At 42.5% G+C, this 19,941-nt stretch overlaps 1 protein-coding gene across 2 annotated transcripts in view; it reads left to right on the top strand.

The window, feature by feature from the left end:
- The first annotated feature begins 11,263 nt into the window (after window positions 1-11,263).
- Window positions 11,264-19,941, top strand: part of VPS36 (vacuolar protein sorting 36 homolog) — a 33,085-nt gene continuing 24,407 nt past the window's right edge. The window contains exon 1 of one of the 2 annotated variants that reach the window (XM_079902659.1): window positions 11,264-11,552. In XM_079902659.1, the coding sequence (XP_079758785.1) occupies window positions 11,457-11,552 (96 nt within the window). In that variant the 5' untranslated portion in view covers window positions 11,264-11,456. Of the gene's footprint in view, window positions 11,553-16,456; window positions 16,560-19,941 lie in introns of those variants that run through there. The other variant, XM_079902660.1, reaches the window with a different exon arrangement.

Genomic DNA, 19,941 nt, shown 5'->3' with positions numbered 1-19,941 from the left:
CCTTCCCTGCTTTTTCCGTCAGCATTTTATGCTAGCATCTTGCTAAATTAGTTTGGGAAGTTAATTTGGGATATTCTGTAGTTTTCTTTTCTTGATAAAACGTCTCATTTTTAGTGTAACTTTGCCTACACTTAAGGCTAACTCTGGGAGGACCAACAGCCAAACAGCACCCATCACCATCCCTAAGACATCACTGCTGTTTAGATACTACTGTGAATATTATTATTTACTAAAGTTTCATCAGACAGGTTGGGTAACCAGGGATTCCCATTAAGTAACGGAGAACAGTTTAACAAAATAGAACAGGTAAAAAGTGACTCAAGCGACTTCCCTGGTGGTGCAATAGTTAAGAATCCTCCTGCCAGTGCTGGGGACACAGGTTCAATCCCTGGTCCGGGAAGATCCCACATGCCGTGGAGCAACTAAGCCCATGTGCCACAACTACTGAGCCCTCGTGCCACAGCTACTGAAGGCCATGCACCTAGAGACCGTGGTCTGCAACAAGAGAAGCCACCACAATGAGAAGCCCGCGCACGGCAACTGAAGAATAGCCCCTGCTCGCTGCAACTAGAGAAAGCCCGTGAGCAGAAACAAAGACCCAAATGCAGCCCAAAATAAATAAATAAATAAATAAATTACAGAACAGATAAATCCATAGAGACATAACACAGTTTGTGGGCTGCCAGGGACTAGGGTTAGAGGGGAATGGGGAGAGACCACTTAACAGGTAGGGGGCTTTACTTTGGAATGATGGAAATGTTTTGGAACTAAGTGGAGGTGATGCTTGTACAGCACTGTGAATGTATTAATGCCACTGACTGAACTGTTCACTTAATTTTACGATATGTGAATTTCAGTATCTTTAAAAGTGGGAGTGGGGCTTCCCTGGTGGCGCAGTGGTTGAGAGTCCGCCTGCTGATGCAGGGGACGCGGGTTCGTGCCCCGGTCCGGGAAGATCCCACATGCCGCGGAGCGGCTGGGCCCGTGAGCCATGGCCGCTGAGCCTGCGTGTCCGGAGCCTGTGCTCCTTAACGGGAGAAGCCACAACAGTGAGAGGCCCGTGTACCTCAAAAAAAAAAAAAAAAAAAAAAAGTGGGAGTGGTTAAAAAAAAGAAAGCGACTAAAATGAAACTGTGGAAGATCTCAGTAGGCTGAGATGGTGAGGTTTTCCAACTTGGTAATTCTGCTCTAATCTCCAGACTCACCCATTCCAAGACGGGTATCGTTTAAAGACACTTTAAAAATATCATTGTCCCACAATTGTTGGAGAGAAGGCAGATCGTTTTCTAAAAGATCCAAAGAGAAGACTTCCTTCCATTACAGGTCTCTGCCAACCACAGCCGACCACGGAACTGCAGCCACCTGGGGTATTGACGATCAGCTTCAGTTGTTCGTCCTGTGGTCATGTGAAACAGGGAGAGTGCCTGTGAGAGGAAAGTGTGGGATCGTCCAAGGAATAGAAGGAAGATAAGGACAGAGTGATGACACAAAGTCCAGGGAGGAGGGAGCCTCAAGAAAGAGGGAATGGTCCAGGGTTGACCACTGAAGAGGTTTAGTAGGATTGGGACTGGAAGGAACTGTTGGGTTCAGAAGCTAGGAAGTTCTGGCAAAACATTCTGTGCAAAAGTACAAAACATGGAAAGAAATAAATCCTAAATAAATGGAGAGATATAATATGCTTATGGATCAGAAGATCCTGTATTATAAGAGGTACATTCTCTCCAAGTTGATCTGTTCATTCCCTTCTCAGTCAGAATCCTAGAAGATATTTCTATAGAAATTGACAATTGGATTCTAAAATTCAGATGGAAATGCATAGGATCTGGAGAGGCAAACAATTTTGAAACAAAAAGTTGGAGGACTTACACTACCTGATTTCAAGATATATTATAAAGCCACAGTAGTCAAGACAGTGTAGTGCTGGTGTAAGGAAAGACAAAAAAAAAAAATCACTGGAATACAATAGAGATTCCAGAAATATATTCAATCCTCTGTGGCCAATTGATTTTCTACAAAGTTTCTAAGACAACCTGATGGATGAGAGGAATGATCTTTCCAGCAAATTGTGCTGGGACGTCTGGATATCCACATACAAAATATTAACCGTGACCCTTACCTCACCTCTTGAACAAAAAAACCCTCACAAAACAAACCAAAGTAAACCTCAAAATAGAACTAGACCTAAACGAAAGAACCCAAACTATAAAACTTCTAGAAGAAAACACAGGAGAAAATCTTAGCGATTTCTTAAACAGGAGACAACATGAACTAAAAAAGAAACAATACACTGGATTTCATTAAAGAACTTTTTGCTCTTCAAAAGACTCTTTAGAAAACTACAAAGTAAGCTACAGAGTCAAAGAAAATATTTGCAAAACATTTGCGTAAAGGACTTTTATCTAGAATACTAAGAACTCTGACAAAATTATTTAAATGTGCCAGAAAATTGCACTTCACAAAGAAGATATAGGAACTGAAGACAAGCACATGGAAAGATGCCTAACATCACTGGTCATCAGGAAGATGCAGGGACTTCCCTGCCAATCCAGTGGTTAAGACTCAACCCTTCTAACGCAGCGGGTGCTAAGATCCCACGTGCCAGCCTGCACGGCCAAAAAATTAAAAAAAAAAAAAAAAGGATGCAATTAAAATCACAATGAGGGAGTTCCCTGGTGGCCTAGTGGTTAGGATTCCGGGCTTTCAACTGCTGTGGTCTGGGTTCAATCTCTGCTCATAATGAAATACCACTCACTATGCAGCCACTAAAATGATGAATTACCAAGGTTTGGCGAGGAACCAGAACTCTCCTACACTACTGGTACTAATACAAAAAGGGTATAGCTACTGAAGAAGACAGTTGGGCAGTTTCTCATAAAGTTTGACATGCATTTACCATATGATCCAGCAATTACTGTCCTTGGGTATTTGCCCAAGAGAAAGGAAAACAAATGTACACGAATGTTTATAGCAGTTTCGTTCATAATAGACCTAAGCAGAAAATAACTCAAATCTCCATCAATGGATGAATGGTTAAATCAGTTGTGACTTAGCCATATAATCGACCGCTACTTGGCAATCAAAGGGAACGAAATGCTGATAAACACAACAACATGGATAAAATGGAAAAACTCAATTTTTTTCCCTCCTAAGCGGGGAAAAACACAGTCCTTCTCTACTGCGTTTCTTTCCAGTGTGTATCCTTTACTTCTACACGAAACATTTCATTCCTGACATTTCTGCTCACCAAATATTTGGAGATTCCCTCCCACCGCCAATAAGCACTTCCCTGTGACACCAGCTGGGTGTCCTATAAGTTAACTCAATTCTTAACACTACAGAGTTAGTGTCAGCTCCTACAGGTTAAAGGCCCGGTCCCACAAGACCGCCCCCACCCCCTACACTTCAGATGCCAGTCACAAGCCCAGGTTATCACCTGTGCTTCTGATGGACCGACTAGAGATTGCAGGTTCCGGTGACCCCCCTCCTTGGGTTCAATTAATTTACTAGGGTGGCTCACAGAACTTAGAGAAACACTAACTTACATTTACCAGTTTATTAAAAGATGTGATAAAGGATACCGATGAAGAGCCATAGGGTGATGAAGATGAAGTGAAGAAGTGATCCACAGGGTGAAGTATGCGAGGGAACCAAGCACAGGGGCTTCTGTCCCCGTGGAGTTGAGGTGCGTCACCCTCCTGGTGTGGATGTGCTCACCAGCCTGGAAGCTCTCCAAATCTCCTATTAGTGGGATTTTGTGGAGGCTTCTTCACAGAGTCATGAGCAATTATTAACACTTTTTCTAGCCCCTCTCCCTTCTCTAGAGAACTGGGGGTGTTATGGACCCAGGCCCTTGGACTCTTTAATCAACAGAAATTAACGAGGCCAGATGAGAAATTCAGGTGAGCTTTCATTGGGACTGTGCTGCAGCATGAGGGAGAGAAAACAAGAAACAGATACACTTGTTCGCTCCCCAAAGGGGCGCGTGCTGGTTCCTTAAATAGAGTGAGGGTAGGGGTGGATCAGTGTGGTGGGCACGAGGCATAGCTTAGGTGGTCTGCCCACCCCCTTCGTGTGCTGTGTGCAAGGATCACGCCCAGTACCCTGCTTTTGCTCTCGGCACCTCGGAAATGGCGGCTGGTTTGTGGCCTTTTTGTATCTTATTGTTCACAATTGCCCCAACTGGGGCATGCATGCCGTTATTTTAGTTTCTTTGTTTTCTGTTGCTGGAAGAGACATTTGTCCAGGTGCAGGTGCAAGTTCAAGCCCACTGGTAAAGGGTACCAGGTCCCAGCCTATCTTAGGGGTGGGGATGGGGGCTGAAAATTCCAAGCTTCTAATCATGACTTGGTTGTTCCGGTGACCAGCCCCCACCCAGGAGCCCTCCAGGAGCCCACCCAGAGTCGCCTCATTAGAGCATGAGATACTCCTAGTACTCTCATCACTAAGGAATTTACAAGCATTTCAGGAGTTCTGTGCCAGGAACTGGGGGCAGAGGCCAATATATATTTTCTATCTCACAGTGGATGCATCTCAAAAACATGGCATTACATTTAAGAAGCCAGATACAAAGGACCACAGACCTTATGATTTCATTCACATGAAATTCTAGAAAAGGCAAAACAATAGTGATAGAAAGCGGATCAGTGGTTCTTAGAGGACACGAAGTGGGGGCGGGGGGGGGGAAGGTTGAATACAAAGGGCCCAGGGAGGGCTTCCTGGTGGTGCAGTGGTTGAGAGTCCACCTGCTGATGCAGGGGACACGGGTTCGTGCCCTGGTCCGGGAAGATCCCACATGCCGCGGAGCGGCTGGGCCCGTGAGCCATGGCCGCTGAGCCTGCGTGTCCGGAGCCTGTGCTCCGCAACAGGAGAGGCCACAACAGTGAGAGGCCCGCGTACCGCAAAAAACCCCCAAAAAACTGGTAAATTATTTTATTTTATTTATCTTTTATACAGCAGGTTCTTATTAGTTACCTGTTTTATACATATTAGTGTATATATGTCAATCCCAATCTCCCAATTCATCCCACCACCACCACACCACACCCGGTTCTTCCCTTGGTGTTCACATGTTTGTCCTCTACATCTGTGTCTCTATTTCTTCTTTGCAAACCGGTTCATCTGTACCATTTTTCTAGATTCCATATATGCATTAATATACGATATTTATTTTTCTCTTTCTGACTTACTTCACTCTGTATAACAGTCTGTAGATCCATCCATGTCTCTACAAATGACCCAATTTCATTCCTTTTTATGGCTGAGTAATATTCCATTGTATATATGTACCACATCTTCTTTATCCATTTGTCTGTCAATGGGCATTTATGCTGCTTCCATGACCTGGCTATTGTAAACAGTGCTGTGATGAACATTGGGGTGCATGTGTCTTTTTGAATTATGGTTTTCTCTGGGTATATGCCCAGTAGTGGAATTGCTGGGTCATATGGTAATTCTATGTTTAGCTTTTTAAGGAACCTCCATACTGTTTTCCATAGTGGTTGTATCAATTTACTTTCCCACCAACAGTGCAAGAGGGTTCCCTTTTCTCCACACCCTCTCCAGCATTTGTTTGTAGATTTTCTGATGGTGCCCATTCTAACTGGTGTGAGGTGATACCTCATTGTAGTTTTGATTTGCATTTCTCTAATGATTAGTGATGTTGACCAGCTTTTCATGTACTTATTGGCCATCTGTATGTCTTCTTTGGAGAAATGTCTATTGAGGTCTTCTGCCCATTTTTGGATTGGGTTGTTTGTTTTTTTAATATTGAGCTGCATGAGCTGTTTATATATTTTGGAGATTAATCCTTTGTCTGTTGATTCATTTGCAAATATTTTCTCCCATTCTGAGGGTTGTCTTTTCGTCTTGTTTATAGTTTCCTTTGCTGTGCAAAAGCTTTTAAGTTTCATCAGGTCCCATTTGTTTATTTTTGTTTTTATATCCATCACTCTAGGAGGTGGATCAAAAAAGATCTTGCTGTGATTTATGTCAGAGTGTTCTTTCTATGTTTTCCTCTAAGAGTTTTATGGTGTCTGGTCTTACATTTAGGTCTTTAATCCATTTTGATTTTATTTTTGTGTATGGTATTAGGGAGTGTTCTAATTTCATTCTTTTACATGTAGCTGTCCAGTTTTCCCAGCACCACTTATTGAAGAGACTACCTTTTCTCCATTGTATATCCTTGCCTTTGTCATAGATTAGATGACCATAGGTGAGTGGGTTTATCTCTGGGCTTTCTATCCTGTTCCATTGATCTATATTTCTGTTTTTGTGCCAGTACCATATTGTGTTGATTACTGTAGCTTTGTAGTATAGTCTGAAGTCAGGGAGTTTGATTCCTCCAGCTCCATTTTTTGCCCTCAGGACTGCTTTGGGTATTCGGGGTCTTTCGTGTCTCCATACAAAATTTAAGATTTTTTGTTCTAGCTTTGTAAAAAATGCCACTGGTAATTTGATAGGGATTGCATTGAATCTGTAGATTGTTTTGGGTAGTACAGTCATTTTTACAGTATTGATTCTTCCAATCCAAGAACATGGTATATCTCTCCATCTGTTTGTGTCATCTTTGATTTCTTTCATCAGTGTCTTATAGTTTTCTGAGTACAGGTCTTTTACCTCCTTAGTAAAAACTGGTAAGTTTTATTGCACATAAATTATACCTAAATAAATAAAAGAACCCCAAAGAGAGAAAGGGAAGAAGGAAGGAAATTGTGCTCAACTGTGTTTTTGGACAAGATTCTCAATGTGTCAAGTATTTGCCTATTCCTAAGTTGTTGTTTTTTTGTTTTGTTTTGTTTTGTTTTTTAATTAGGGATAGATGTTGCATTGCATCAAATGTCTTTTACTATTTCTTTGATGATCATTTAATTTTCTTCTGTGATCTATCAGTGGGTTAAATTTTGATAACAGACTTCCTAATATTGAATTGTATTTGTCCTCCTTGGATAAACTGCACTTAGATTGTGTTTTTCTGGCTTCACAAAAGGAATTTGGAAACTTTGCTTTTTATGTGCTCTGGAAAACTTAAGTGCTAAAATAATTATTTGTTCTGTCAAGATGTAAAAGAATTCACCTGTGAAACTGTTTGATCCAGAAGTGTTTTCTGCTTTTGTTTTTTTGAGACTCTTTGATAACTTTCTCAATTTTGGGTTTTAACAATCCTTTTATGGGGTTAATTTGAATGTTCAGAGTCTCCAAACACCCTCTGCAATCAAGTTTTCATATTCATTTGCACAGGGCTTTGCAAAACATCTTTTATGAGAGTCACAGACATTCAATCTGAGTTTGTATCAATTCCAGGGTCCCCAGTAAGTGACCATGCAGCCAGTGATTGCACACAGCCTGGGAAGGAATCCATGAATTTCAGAGGCAGTCCTTTCCCATCTTGGAATTTCCAAGTAGGATAAAGCATTTTACTGTATTGAGTCAAAATGTTATCTTCCTGAAACTCAGATCATAGAATTTATCACTGGGAAGGGCATCAAGAAATGATCTGGGCTAGATAAGGTTTATATACTAAGATGCTCTACATCACTTTTTTTTTTAATGACAGAAGTTTATTTTTATAAATAAAAAACCAAAGGAGCTCCAGGTTGCTAAGCTTGATTGAAAGGTCTTAGTTTTCGCCAATTGGAGAAGCAGGCACGAACCTGAGAAAAGGAGAAAAAAATCTTAGCATTTGTCTAACTCTAGGGTTATGTTACCTTAACTGTATTCAGAGTGAAAGAAATTACAAGAAAATCATTGTTATTGTTCTTAATCCCCAAACTCCCCAGATAAAACTTATATCAGAGGGTATTTTGTTTAATTAGTTTCACTTCATAGTTACCAAGATGAGCAATTTCTAATGTTCACTTTTTCTTCTTTCAGAAAACCAGAAGGTTACAGGGGAAAAGTCTATTGCCATTTCAGTATAGAGGATCTTTTAGATTCGGTTTATCACAGATGGTTTTCTCTGAAAGAGCTACAGAAGATAAAGGAATTTTAAAGTAAGATGCAGGGATTGTGGCACATCAGGGCCTTGATATCCCCAGGCTGCAGTCATTGATGCAGGATGCTCTGTGGCCAGTGTCTGAGCAACTGTTTGAAGATGTTCATTATCCTGCAAGCTTTGAAAGTATCTTTTCAACATTGAGTCTGGGATGTGCTACTCGTTTTTGACCCACTCAGATACAACAACCATACTATTATTACTTATTTTTTCGCCTTTTAAGAAACGCACATTACTCCTGTTCTATTAAGGCCCAATGAAAAGCATTTTCTTCAACTAGTAGCTCCGATGTCAACAAAAACAAAGAGCAGGCAAGGCACTGCATCCTTCTTTCTTTCTTTCTTTCTTTTTTTATGTGGCTGTGGGATCTTCGTTCCCTTACCAGGGATTGAACCCATGCGCCCTGCAGTGGAAGTGTGAAGTCCTAACCACTGGACCGCCAGGGAATTCCCTGTTTTGATTTTTATTTAACATTTAAAACAATTGAAGTACAATTGACATATAACATTATATTAGTTTCAGATGTACAATATAATGATTTGATATTTGTGTATATTGCAAAATGATCACCACAAGAAGTCTAGTGAATATCAGTCACCATACACAGTTACAAATTTTTTTTCATGGGATGAGAACTTTTAAGATTTACTCTCTTAGCAGCTTTCAAATATGAAATATAATATTATTAATTATAGTCACCATGCTGTCCCCATGACATTTATTTTATAATTGGAAGTTTGTATTTTTTGACCCCCTTCACCCATTTTGCACACCCTCAACCCCCCACCTCTGGCAACCACCAGTCTGTCGTCTCTATGTTTTGGGGGAGTTCCATATGTAAATGAGATCATACAGTGTTTGTCTTTCTCTGACTTATTTCGCTTACGTAATCCCTTCAAGGTCCATCCACATTGTTGCAAATGGCAAGATTTCATTCTTTTTACAGCTGTATAATATTCCACTGTATGTGTGTATTATATGCCACATTTTCTTTACCTATTCATCTATTGATGGACACGTAGGTTGTTTCCATCTTGGCTGTTGTAAACAATGCTGCGACAAACATGGGGGTGCAGGTATCTTTTTGAATTAGTGTCTTCACTTTTTCCAGATAAATACCTGGAACAAAATTGTTGGATCATATAATAGTTCTACCTTTAATTTTTTGAAGACTCTCCATACTGTTTTCCATAGTGGTGGCAGCAATTTACATTCCTGCCAGTAGTGCACAAGAGTTCCCTTTTCTCCACGTCCTTGCCAACACTTGTTATTTGTTGTCTTTTTGATAGTAGCCATTCTGACAAGTGTGAGATGGTATCTCACTATGGTTTTGATTTGCATTGCTCTGATGATTAGTGATGGTGAGGCTCTTTTTGTTGTTTTTAATTGAAGTATAGTTGATTTACAATGTTGTATTAGTTTCTGGTGTACAGCAAAGTGGTTCAGTTATACATATACATGGATATATATATATATATTTCACATTCTTTTCCATTATAGGTTATTATAAGATATTAAATAAAGTTCCCTGTGCTATACAGTACGACCTTATTGGTTGTTTTTTTTTTAATAAATTTATTTATTTATTTTTGGCTGCACTGGCTCTTCGTTGCTGCGTGGGCTTTCTCTAGTTGCGGCGAGCAAGGGCTACTCTTTGTTGCGGTGCGTGGGCTTCTCATTGCAGTGGCTTCTCTTGTTGCGGAGCATAGGCTCTAGGAATGCAGGCTTCAGTAATTGCAGCACACAGGCTCAGTAGTTGTGGCTCACGGGCTCTAGAGCGCAGGCTCAGTAGCTGTGGTGCATGGGCTTAGTTGCTCTGCGGCATGTGGGATCTTCCCAGACCAGGGCTCGAACCCATGTCCCTGCATTGGCAGGCAGATTCTTAACCACTGTGCAACCAGGGAAGCCCTGTTTTATATATATATACACATATAAAACGGTTTGAATCTGTTAATCCCAAACTCCTGATTTATCCCCTCACACCCGGCCCCCGCTTTCCCCTTTGGTAACCTTAAGTTTGTTTTCTATGCCTTAAGTTTGTTTCTGTGTTGTAAATAAGTTCCTTTGTATCATATTTTAGATTCCACATATAAGTGATATCATATGGTATTTGTCTTTCTCTTTCTGACTTACTTCACTTACTATGATAATCTCTAGGTCCATCCATGTTACTGCAAATGGCATTATTTCATTCTTTTTTATGGCTGAGTAATATTCCATTGTATATATGTACCATGTCTTCTTTATCCATTTCTCTGTCGATGGACATTTAGGTTGCTTCCATGTCCTGGCTATTGTAAACAGTGCTGCAATGAACATTGGGGTGCATGTATCTTTTCGAATTAGAGTTTTCTAGGGATATATGCCCAGGAGTGGGATTGCTAGATTATGTGGTAGCTCTATTTTCAGTTTTTTAAGGAACCTCCATACTGTTTTCCATAGTGGCTGCACCAATTCACATTCCCACCAACTGTGTAGGAGGGTTCCCTTTTCTCCACACTCTCTCCAACATTTATTATTTGTAGACTTTTTAATGATGGCCATTCTGACTGGTGTGAAATGATACCTCATTGTAGTTTTTTATTTTATTATTTTTTAAAATTAAATTTATTTATTTATTTTTGGCTGCACTGGGTCTTCGTTGCTGCACGCGGGCTTTCTCTATTTGTGGCGAGCAGGGGCTACTCTTCGCTGCGGTGCGCAGGCTTCTCATTGCAATGGCTTCTCTTGTTGTGGAGCACAGACTCTAGGCATGCAGGCTTCAGTAGTTGTGGCTTGTGGGTTCAGTAGTTGTGGCTTGCGGGCTCTACAGTGCAGGCTCAGTAGTTGTGGTGCACAGGCTTAGTTGCTCCGCTGCATGTGGGATCTTCTCAGACCAGGGCTCGAACCCGTGTCCCCTGCATTGGCAGGCGGCTTCTTAACCACTGTGCCACCAGGGAAGTCCCTTAAATGAAAATGATTTTAATGTGAAAAACAGAAGGATACAAAATAGTACTCACATACTGATTGAAGCTGTGTGAAAACAATTCAGGTCATGAATATTCATCTGGAAAAAAAAGTTATCATTTACAGCCTTTAATGAACATGGCAGCATGCTGGGCACTGACAAGAAAACGGCACAAATACGCAGATATAAAGCACAATAAGAAAGTCCAAGCTGCGGTTTGAGCTCCCTCAAAGTCCGTTGTAAACTCTGTGTTTGTTTCTGAGCTGGACAAAGGATGGGGTGGATGTCCCCACCGGGCCCTTGGCGGAAGGAACGCCAGGGGGCGCGCCAAGCACGTCGCCACGTCCCCCGGCGACCCCGGGGTAGCGCGCGTTCCCCAGAGCGCCCGGGCAGGACCGCTACCTCCCTGCCGGCCTCCACCCCGCCCACCGCCAGGGGGCGCAGCAGGCTGCCCGGCACTCGGCTCGCCGCCGGGAGCGCCAGCGCGGGCGAGCGGCGGAGGCCGGCCTGGGGGCGGCCATGGACCGCTTCGTGTGGACCAGCGGCCTCCTGGAGATCAACGAGACCCTGGTGATCCAGCAGCGAGGAGTGCGCATCTACGACGGCGAGGAGAAGGTAGGGCGGCGGCCGGCCTGGCCTTGCTCCCGGACCCGGACTCGCGGGCCCGGCCTCGCCGCTCGGCGCCGCCCCCGCAGTCCACGCCGGCCCAGCGCCCGGCTCCGGCCCGACTTGGGAACGGCTCCGGGCGGGCGCGCCGGGCGGAGGCCCCTTTCCCACCCGGGGTGAGACCCCTTCGGGAGGCACGGCGGGCGCGGGCCGGGAACCCTGATTCCTCGCCCCGATCGCGGCGGGCGGGCGACGGGCAGGCCGGTTCCGCCTTTGTCCGGAGGCCGCCGGGTCCTGCGCTCCGAACCGGGCGTGACTTCGGGCGCTGGGACCTGGGGGAGCCCGAGGGACTAGGCGGTCCCGGCCGGAGCGGGAGGGGGGGTGGCTTTAAAAGGATTTCCGAAAAGAGGAGTTAGCCTCTCCTGGGACTCCTTGGCTGTAGGCTCTGTGTTTTGTTTGTTTTTTCTTTAGGAGTGACAGTAGAAAGGCGGTTTGATTGTTTTGTCGAGTGGTGGAGTAGGCCATGCCCGGTAATCCAAGCGTAAACCTTAGGAGGTGTGTTTGCAAATTGAAAGGAGAAATATTGCCAGTATTTCACAGAAATATTAACGTTCACTGGAGACTTCCGTCAGTCTACAAACTATCATCCTGTTCTGGATGAAATGTATAAACTGGAATTAAAAAAAATTAAAAAACCCATTTACTCACTAGCATTTGTGGTTTCCAGAAGTTTTCACTTGCTACTTCTCCTTCCTTGGAGTTTCCTTAGAGAAACTTCCTCCTGTACTTTCGCAAACGTTGCTGGACCCAGAGCTCTTTCTGTCTGTGCTTTACAGAAGCTTGAGGCTTCCTTCCTTCTAGGGGGTGGAGGGCAGGGGTTAGTTACACAGCCATCGGAGGTACCGGGGGCCCAGGGGCTCTCCCTACTGGAGGGCATTTTTCCATATTTCCATTATTGAGTAAAGATCTTTTTTTCTTAAATAATTTGCTGGGCCTTAACTCTGTTTACTGCTTCAGTACTTTTATTAACTTGATCTCAAATTGGGTTTGCATGTTTTGGTTGGAGTGACAAGCTCAATGTTTTTGTTTTTGTAAACCGAGGTTACACCTTTGGAACTGGGGAGAATGGGAAGCTTAATCAACCTGCCCCCCCTCGGGGGCTTGGAGCTTGGCAGCACCCTCAGGTCCGAATATGGGTATTGACAGATGGGTCTTCAAAGTCTCCTCCAAAGCCACTCCCTGCTGGCCGTCTAGCTTTTGCCGATCCCCACACTCTGTTGTTCTATGGAATTGCAATATGCAAATTAGGGACATGTTGGCTGCACAAAACATAACTGTGGTATTTTTTTTTTTAATAAATTTATTTATTTATTTTTGGCTGCATTGGGTCCTCGTTGCTGCGCACGGGCTTTCTCTAGTTGTGGTGAGTGGGGGCTACTCTTCGTTGCGTTGCGCAGGCTTCTCATTGCAGTGGCTTCTCTTGTTGTGGAGCACGACTCTAGGCATGTCAGGATCAGTAGTTGTGGCACGTGGGCCCAGTAGTTGTGGCTGGCGGGCTCTAGAATGCAGGCTCAGTAGTTGTGGCGCACCGGCTTAGCTGCTCCGTGGCATGTGGGATCTTCCCAGACCAGGGCTCGAACCCGTGTCCCCTGCATTGGCAGGTGGATTCACAACCACTGCGCCACCAGGGAAGTCCTTATGGTATCTTTAAAACAATAAAAAGATCAAACGATTAGCACCCATATATGAAAAACCATTGCTGAACCAGCAAATTCTAGTTTTTCTTTTATTTATTTTTGCTTCTTATTTTAGCAGATATATAGGTATCAGAGGATTGAGAAAAAAGTCATGGGAAATACTTAGTCGAGACCCTTTGATCTCATCAAGAATTCTTTCTTTTATAACTTTATTTATTGAAGTATAGTTGATTTACAGTGTTGTGTTAGTATCAGGTGTACTGAAAAGTGGTTCAGTTGTACAGATGTATCTATTCTTTTTCAGATTCTTTTCCATTATAGGTTATTACAAGATACTGAATATAGTTCTCTGTGCTATACAGTAGGTCCTTGTTGTTAGTCAAGAATTCTTAACTGTTCTGCAAGCTGGGGGTGGTGCGGGAGGGCTATGGGTGTCTTGAAACCTAAGCGAAGCTCTAAGGCCTGCTCACCACTGTGGTCCCTGGGCTGGATCTACTCAGTCACTTGCTGAGCTGTCCCTAGTGTGGCTGAGGGCCAGGCTGATTCCTGGGGGAAGTCTTGCATCCTGGCTTTCTCCCTCTGCTGGAAGGCGTCCAGACCTCGCGTGGTCTGAGGACTCCAGGAAACTGCACTCATCAACCTCCGGATCTGAGCAGGTGACCTTTCAGAATCTCTCACTAGCTCCCGTGGTCTCAGTGCTGCAGTGCAGACTGCACAGCCTTCTCAGCTTTGCACCCAACATGTTCCCCAGTAGGTGCAGGGCTAAGACCAGTGGACTCTCCCTACTCGTCCTTTGTATCTTCTGGCTCACTGTGGGTGTGAAATACATTAAAACAAAGAAACACACAAAACCTTGAATAAGCAGCGCACCTGCTACGTGCCAGGAGCTTTACATAATTTAATCCTCTCAATGGGCATGTGAGGTGAGTATTTTACTGAATGAGAAAAGAACTCTCAGAGGCAACAGTGACTTGCCCTAAGATCCACTGAGTTAGTTCAGAAGAGCTGGGAGTTAAATCTCTATTGATCAGACTCCCAAAGACTGTGCTTTGTTCACACTGCTGGAGCGCTTCAAAAATACAGCAGTCGGGGCTTCCCTGGTGGCGCAGTGGTTGAGAGTCCACCTGCTGATGCAGGGGACACGGGTTCGTGCCCCGGTCCGGGAAGATCCCACATACCGTGGAGTGGCTGGGCCCGTGAGCCATGGCCGCTGAGCCTGCGCGTCTGGAGCCTGTGCTCCAAAATGGGAGAGGGCACAGCAGTGAGAGGCCCACGTACTGCAAACAAACAAAAAAAACAGCAGTCACCAGTGCCAGACCCTTTCCGTAGTGTAATATGTATGTTCTACGTATGTTTATGGAACATCCTCTGAAGATGAGTACACTGAGACCCTCAGTACGTGGTTGAGAAAACTGTGACCTGTCCAAGGTCACACAGTTAGTAATGGGTGGAGCCAGACCATTGCTCTTTCCACTGCTCAGGTGCCTCTTACTTGTTTATACAGGCAAAGTTTTCATGGGCCCCTTATGACGGGATAATATGTTGTTTTCCTAAGCAGTGTGGACAGGTCATTTGTTTCAATTCACAGAAGCGTCTGTAGCCTCAGCTAATTTAAAAAGTAATGTAAGAAGGTTAGTGGTGTGTAAAGTGGCAAGTTGCCAGCTTATACTAGAAGATTTAGAAAATGTGTATTTTCTTTCAGCTTTTAGGAATTTACCCTTGGGAAATAATCAGAGATGCATAAAAATATAATGAACGAGGATGTGCATCTCAGCAGTATTATATATATATTATTTATTATTATGTAGTATAGGGAAAAATTGGAAGCAATCTGAATGTCCACCATAGGAATTGGTTAATTAAATATGACATGCCCTAATCAGCATGAGGCGTGGCTAACCATAGGCTGCTAAGTGAGAAAAAGCAAGTTATAAAACTATAAATATCTTGGTCTCATTTTATTTTAAGATTATATCCACACACCCTGGCTGGTCTGATTACAAATGATTTCATTTTCTGTTTTAGACTTTAAAAAAATGTTTTCCAGATTTTCAACAGCATATTACTTTTATAACAGAGAAATGTGAACTCAAAACAAAACAGTAAGAGCTTATTCAGCGAATGCCTAAGTTATTTTAACTATTGACTCTTAAGTAGTTGAAATTATTCTAGCTCTGAGTGGTAGAAGCAAAGCAGCCTGAACTTGTCTGTCCCGTTGAGCTCATAATCCCTTGGAATCCCTGAAGGGAACAATTACACAGTGTCTTCACTGGGAGCAGCAATGCTTTACGTGTGCACATTGTTCATCAACATGGTGATGGAACGTCCTCTGGCTTCAGCTTTAAACTCACATCCTTATGCTTGGGTTTCGGTCAGATAATCAGTTTCGGTCAGATAACGTGCAGTTTCCTAATCAGTTTCCTAATATTATGTAGTTATGCTGTGTAATGTATCAGGTACTCTCAAGTTGATAAAAGCATTTGCTTCTGGAAAAGTGAAATCTTACTCATTGGCAAAAAAGAGATTTTTTTTTTTGCGGTACGCGGGCCTCTCACCGTTGTGGCCTCTCCCGACGCAGAGCACAGGCTCCGGACGCGCAGGCTCAGCGGCCATGGCTCACGCGCCCAGCCGCTTCGCGGCATGTGGGATCTTCCCGGACCAGGGCACGAACCCGAGTCCCCTGCATCGGCAGGTGGACTCTCAACCACTGCGCCACCAGGGAAGCCCAAAATAGAGATTTTTTAAATGCTTAAACTCAATTATTTGGTTTTGCATATGCAACATTAACCAAAACATTTGTAGCCAGGCCGCATTAAATGCCAGGAATGTGAATGTGTTACTTCAGATGCAGAGGAAAGTGTGGAACTCCGAAGTCTTTTCTCTGAGGTGCTGAAGTACTTGGTGGAAATCTCTTACAGAGTGTCTTCGACCAGATGGTTCAGCAGTTTTCTTCCCATTAAAGCTTATTAACCATATTATTTAAACTTACTAATATTAAGATATTAGTAATACAGTCAGACGTTTCTCTTAGAAAATAATATTTTAAAACTCATGTTAAAAAGTATTGGTTATGTTATTATAAAGGACTTTTTTGACAGAGTGTTTCTGCTTATGTTCAATTTAACAAAAAATAATTTATATACATTTCAGAGTTGCATGGAGTTATATATGCCTGTAACAGATTTCTTTATCTTTTTTTATTAGACAAGTAATAAAGTTGTTATATATGGGTAAACCAAAAGAAGAAACTTGAAATAATCAGTAATCCTTTACCCGTAAACAATTACCTTTGGCACATCCTGTGTGTGTGATTGTGCAGGTACGTGTGTGTGTGTGTGTGTGTGTAACCGTGCTGTGTACACTGCTTTTTTCTATATTAATATTATGAGTATCTTGTAATATATTGTCAAGTGCATACATAATTGCGTTTATGAATATTTTTACTTAAGAATGATACATAATAATGTTCTAATTGGTTATTCACTTGCTACCCATTTTTAACCACATTATTTTATTTTTTAAAATGTAAAATTTTTTAAAAAATTTATTTATTTAAGTTATTTATTTTGGGCTGTGTTGGGTCTTTGTTGCTGCACACAGGCTTTCTCTAGTTGCAGAGATCGGGGGCTACTCTTCGTTGCAGTGCGTGGGCTTCTCATTGTGGTGGCTTCTCTTGTGGAGCACGGGTTCTAGGCACACCGGCTCAGTAGTTGTGGCCCACGGGCTCTAGAGCGCAGGCTCAGTAGTTGTGGCATATGGGCTCAGTAGTTGTGGCGCACGGGCTTGGTTGCTCCGCAGCATGTGGGATCTTCCCGGACCAGGGCTCAAACCCATGTCCCCTGCATTGGCAGGCGGATTCTTAACCACTGCGCCACCAGGGAAGCCCTAACCACATTATTTTAAACTCAGAAGGATTATTATTTGTAATAACCTGGACCCTCACTAAGATGCTTTCCTTTGAGTTTCTGTTTTATATTATAACTTTTGAAATAACTAGTTACTCCTCAAAAGGATAGAAGCATGTCCTGCCTTATGGCAAATTCGACTTTCTAGTAACTAAAGTGAATAGAAACTTCCAATATATTTCTTGATTTTGACAAATGAAGGGGTTTGACTTGTCAGTCTTTTGGGTTCCAACTCTAAAATTTGCTTATCTATATAACTTCCAGTGCATAATAACAAATTATGAGGATTAAAGGTTTGGTCCTAAAGACCTAGCTGGCATTTTTGTGATTGTATTATAGTTAAAAAACATTTTTACATTTATAATTTGCCTAAGTGACACAATCCCCTGATAAAAATTCAAAAACCACGAAAAGTTAAGTCTTCCTCCCATCCTAGTCTCTCTGTCACCCACTTCCCCCTCAGAAGTCACCAGTGCTTCATTCTGGAGTCATACGCATGTGTCATACACAGGTGTTTGCGTAAAATATATTGTTTTTTCCTTTTTAAAGTATAAACTTGTAATATACTATGCATACAGAGTTCTGAAACTTGCTTTTTTCACTTAATCTATGTGAGGAATTTACCATATTTCATTAAGTCTAAGTGCACATTTTCTACCCCCCCACCCCCCTGGAAGCAGGATGAATCTTCAATTCATGGCATCTTAGATGTTATCAAATACATAAAGAGTCTCCTGATTCTTTTTAATGACTGAGTTGTCATTCCTTGTGTGGATGTACATTTCCCTGTTGATGGACATTTAAATTGTTTCCTATCTTTCGCTTTTAAAAAATAACAATGAATAACCTAGTAGCATATCGTTGTCCACATGTGTGAATTTGTCTTTGGGATAAATTCCTAGAAGGGCATTGATTGGATCAAAGGATTTGTGTGTTTATATTTTTGATAGATGATAATACATTGCCCTCCATAGCACTTGTCCCTCCAGTGATGTGTGCAAATGCTTATTTGTCCAACACGTCACCAGCACAATGTTATCAAACTTTTGGGCCCTTGCCAATCTCATGGATAAAAGGGGTATCTTGATGTTGTCTTAATTTGCCTCTTTCTTATCATCAGTGACGTTGGGCATCAATTAATGTGTTTAAGAGTCATTTGTAGTTCCTTTCCTGTGAACTTTCTGTTAACAGTCTTTGCCCATTTATCTAATGGATTATAGGCTATTTCCTTATTGATTTGTAAGAGTACTTTATATATTAAGGAGACATATACATTTGTCTCTGATGTGAGTTACAATTATTTTTCCCAGTCTGCCATCTTTGCCCTTGGTGGTTTTTGCCATGAAGAATTTGTGTGCATGCGTGTGTGTGTGGAGGGGAATCCATCAATCTTTTCCTCTAATGCTAATGGGTTTAATGTTTTTCTTAGAAAGACTTTCTCCACTCTGAAGTGATTTAAAATTTTTTCTTGTAATTTTTTTCTAGTTCTTTCATACATTTTTAACTCAAATATTTGATCTATCCAGAATTTATTTTGGTACAATGTGTTAAGTATAATCTTACTTTGTTCCTGCCTGCCCCCAATGGGCAACCCAGGTGTCCCAGTGCCATTGATTGAGTCTCCATCCACACCTATTTTGCATCTGTTTGTGTTTTTTTCTGGATGTTCTTATTATTTAAAAATAATTTAAAAATTTGTATGAGGGCTTCCCTGGTGGCGCAGTGGTTGAGATTCTGCCTGCCGATGCAGGGGACACGGGTTCGTGCCCCGGTCCGGGAAGATCCCACGTGCTGCGGAGCGGCTGGGCCCGTGAGCCATGGCTGCTGAGCCTGCTCGTCCGGATCCTGTGCTCTGCAGCAGGAGGGGCCACAATAGTGAGGCCCATGTACCACAAAAAAAAAAAAAAAAAAAAATTTATGAGTGTTATACAGAAATTCAATCTGATGGTAAAAATTCACTCAATAGTGAGGTGTATAGTTTTGAAAAAGGGCCCTTTGCTTCTTTTTCACCCATTCCCTCACACTTTTTCTGAGATAACCATCGTTAACAGATCATTGAGTATCCCATTTAGACCTTTTTCTACTACTTATATGTGTATATGTGTATATATACACACATCTCTTTATCTATTTATAGATCTATTCACATGTAGTTTGAGGGATATGGAGTTTATATCTATCTGATTACATTATATGCAATATGCTGTCAATTGCTTTCTTCCCTACTAACCCTATGTCTTCGAGTTCCGTGATAGTTCATGTAGCTCTACCCCACTATTCCTTTTAACCCCTGCATGGATTTCATAGTATGAATGTATCACACTTGATTTAACCACTTCCCTATTGTTACATAGCTAGGTTGTTTGCAATTTTTTCCTAATTTTTATTTATTTATTTATGGCTGTGTTGGGTCTTCGTTTCTGTGCGAGGGCTTTCTCTAGTTGCAGCAAGCGGGGGCCACTCTTCATTGCGGTGCTCGGGCCTCTCACTATCGCGGCCTCTCTTGCTGCGGAGCACAGGATCCAGACGCACAGGCTCAGTAGTTGTGGCTCACGGGCTTCGTTGTTCCGCGGCATGTGGGATCTTCCCAGACCAGGGCTCGAACCCGTGTCCCCCTGCATTGACAGACAGATTCTCAACCACTGCACCACCAGGGAGGCCCAATTTTTTCCTAATTTTAGCAAGGCTTATGAAGTGTGTAGCATTGCTTCTCTTTAACTTGTGATAAATCTAATTCTAAAATGTTTATTTATGTGATTGACTTACTATCGTGCAATTCATGGGGAAGAAAATCTG

The sequence above is a fragment of the Stenella coeruleoalba genome (assembly GCF_951394435.1).
Source record: "Stenella coeruleoalba genome assembly, chromosome: 18".
Taxonomy (NCBI): domain Eukaryota; kingdom Metazoa; phylum Chordata; class Mammalia; order Artiodactyla; family Delphinidae; genus Stenella; species Stenella coeruleoalba.
The sequence above is the reverse complement of the archived record's forward strand: the minus strand, read 5'-3'. Positions and strand labels throughout refer to the sequence as shown.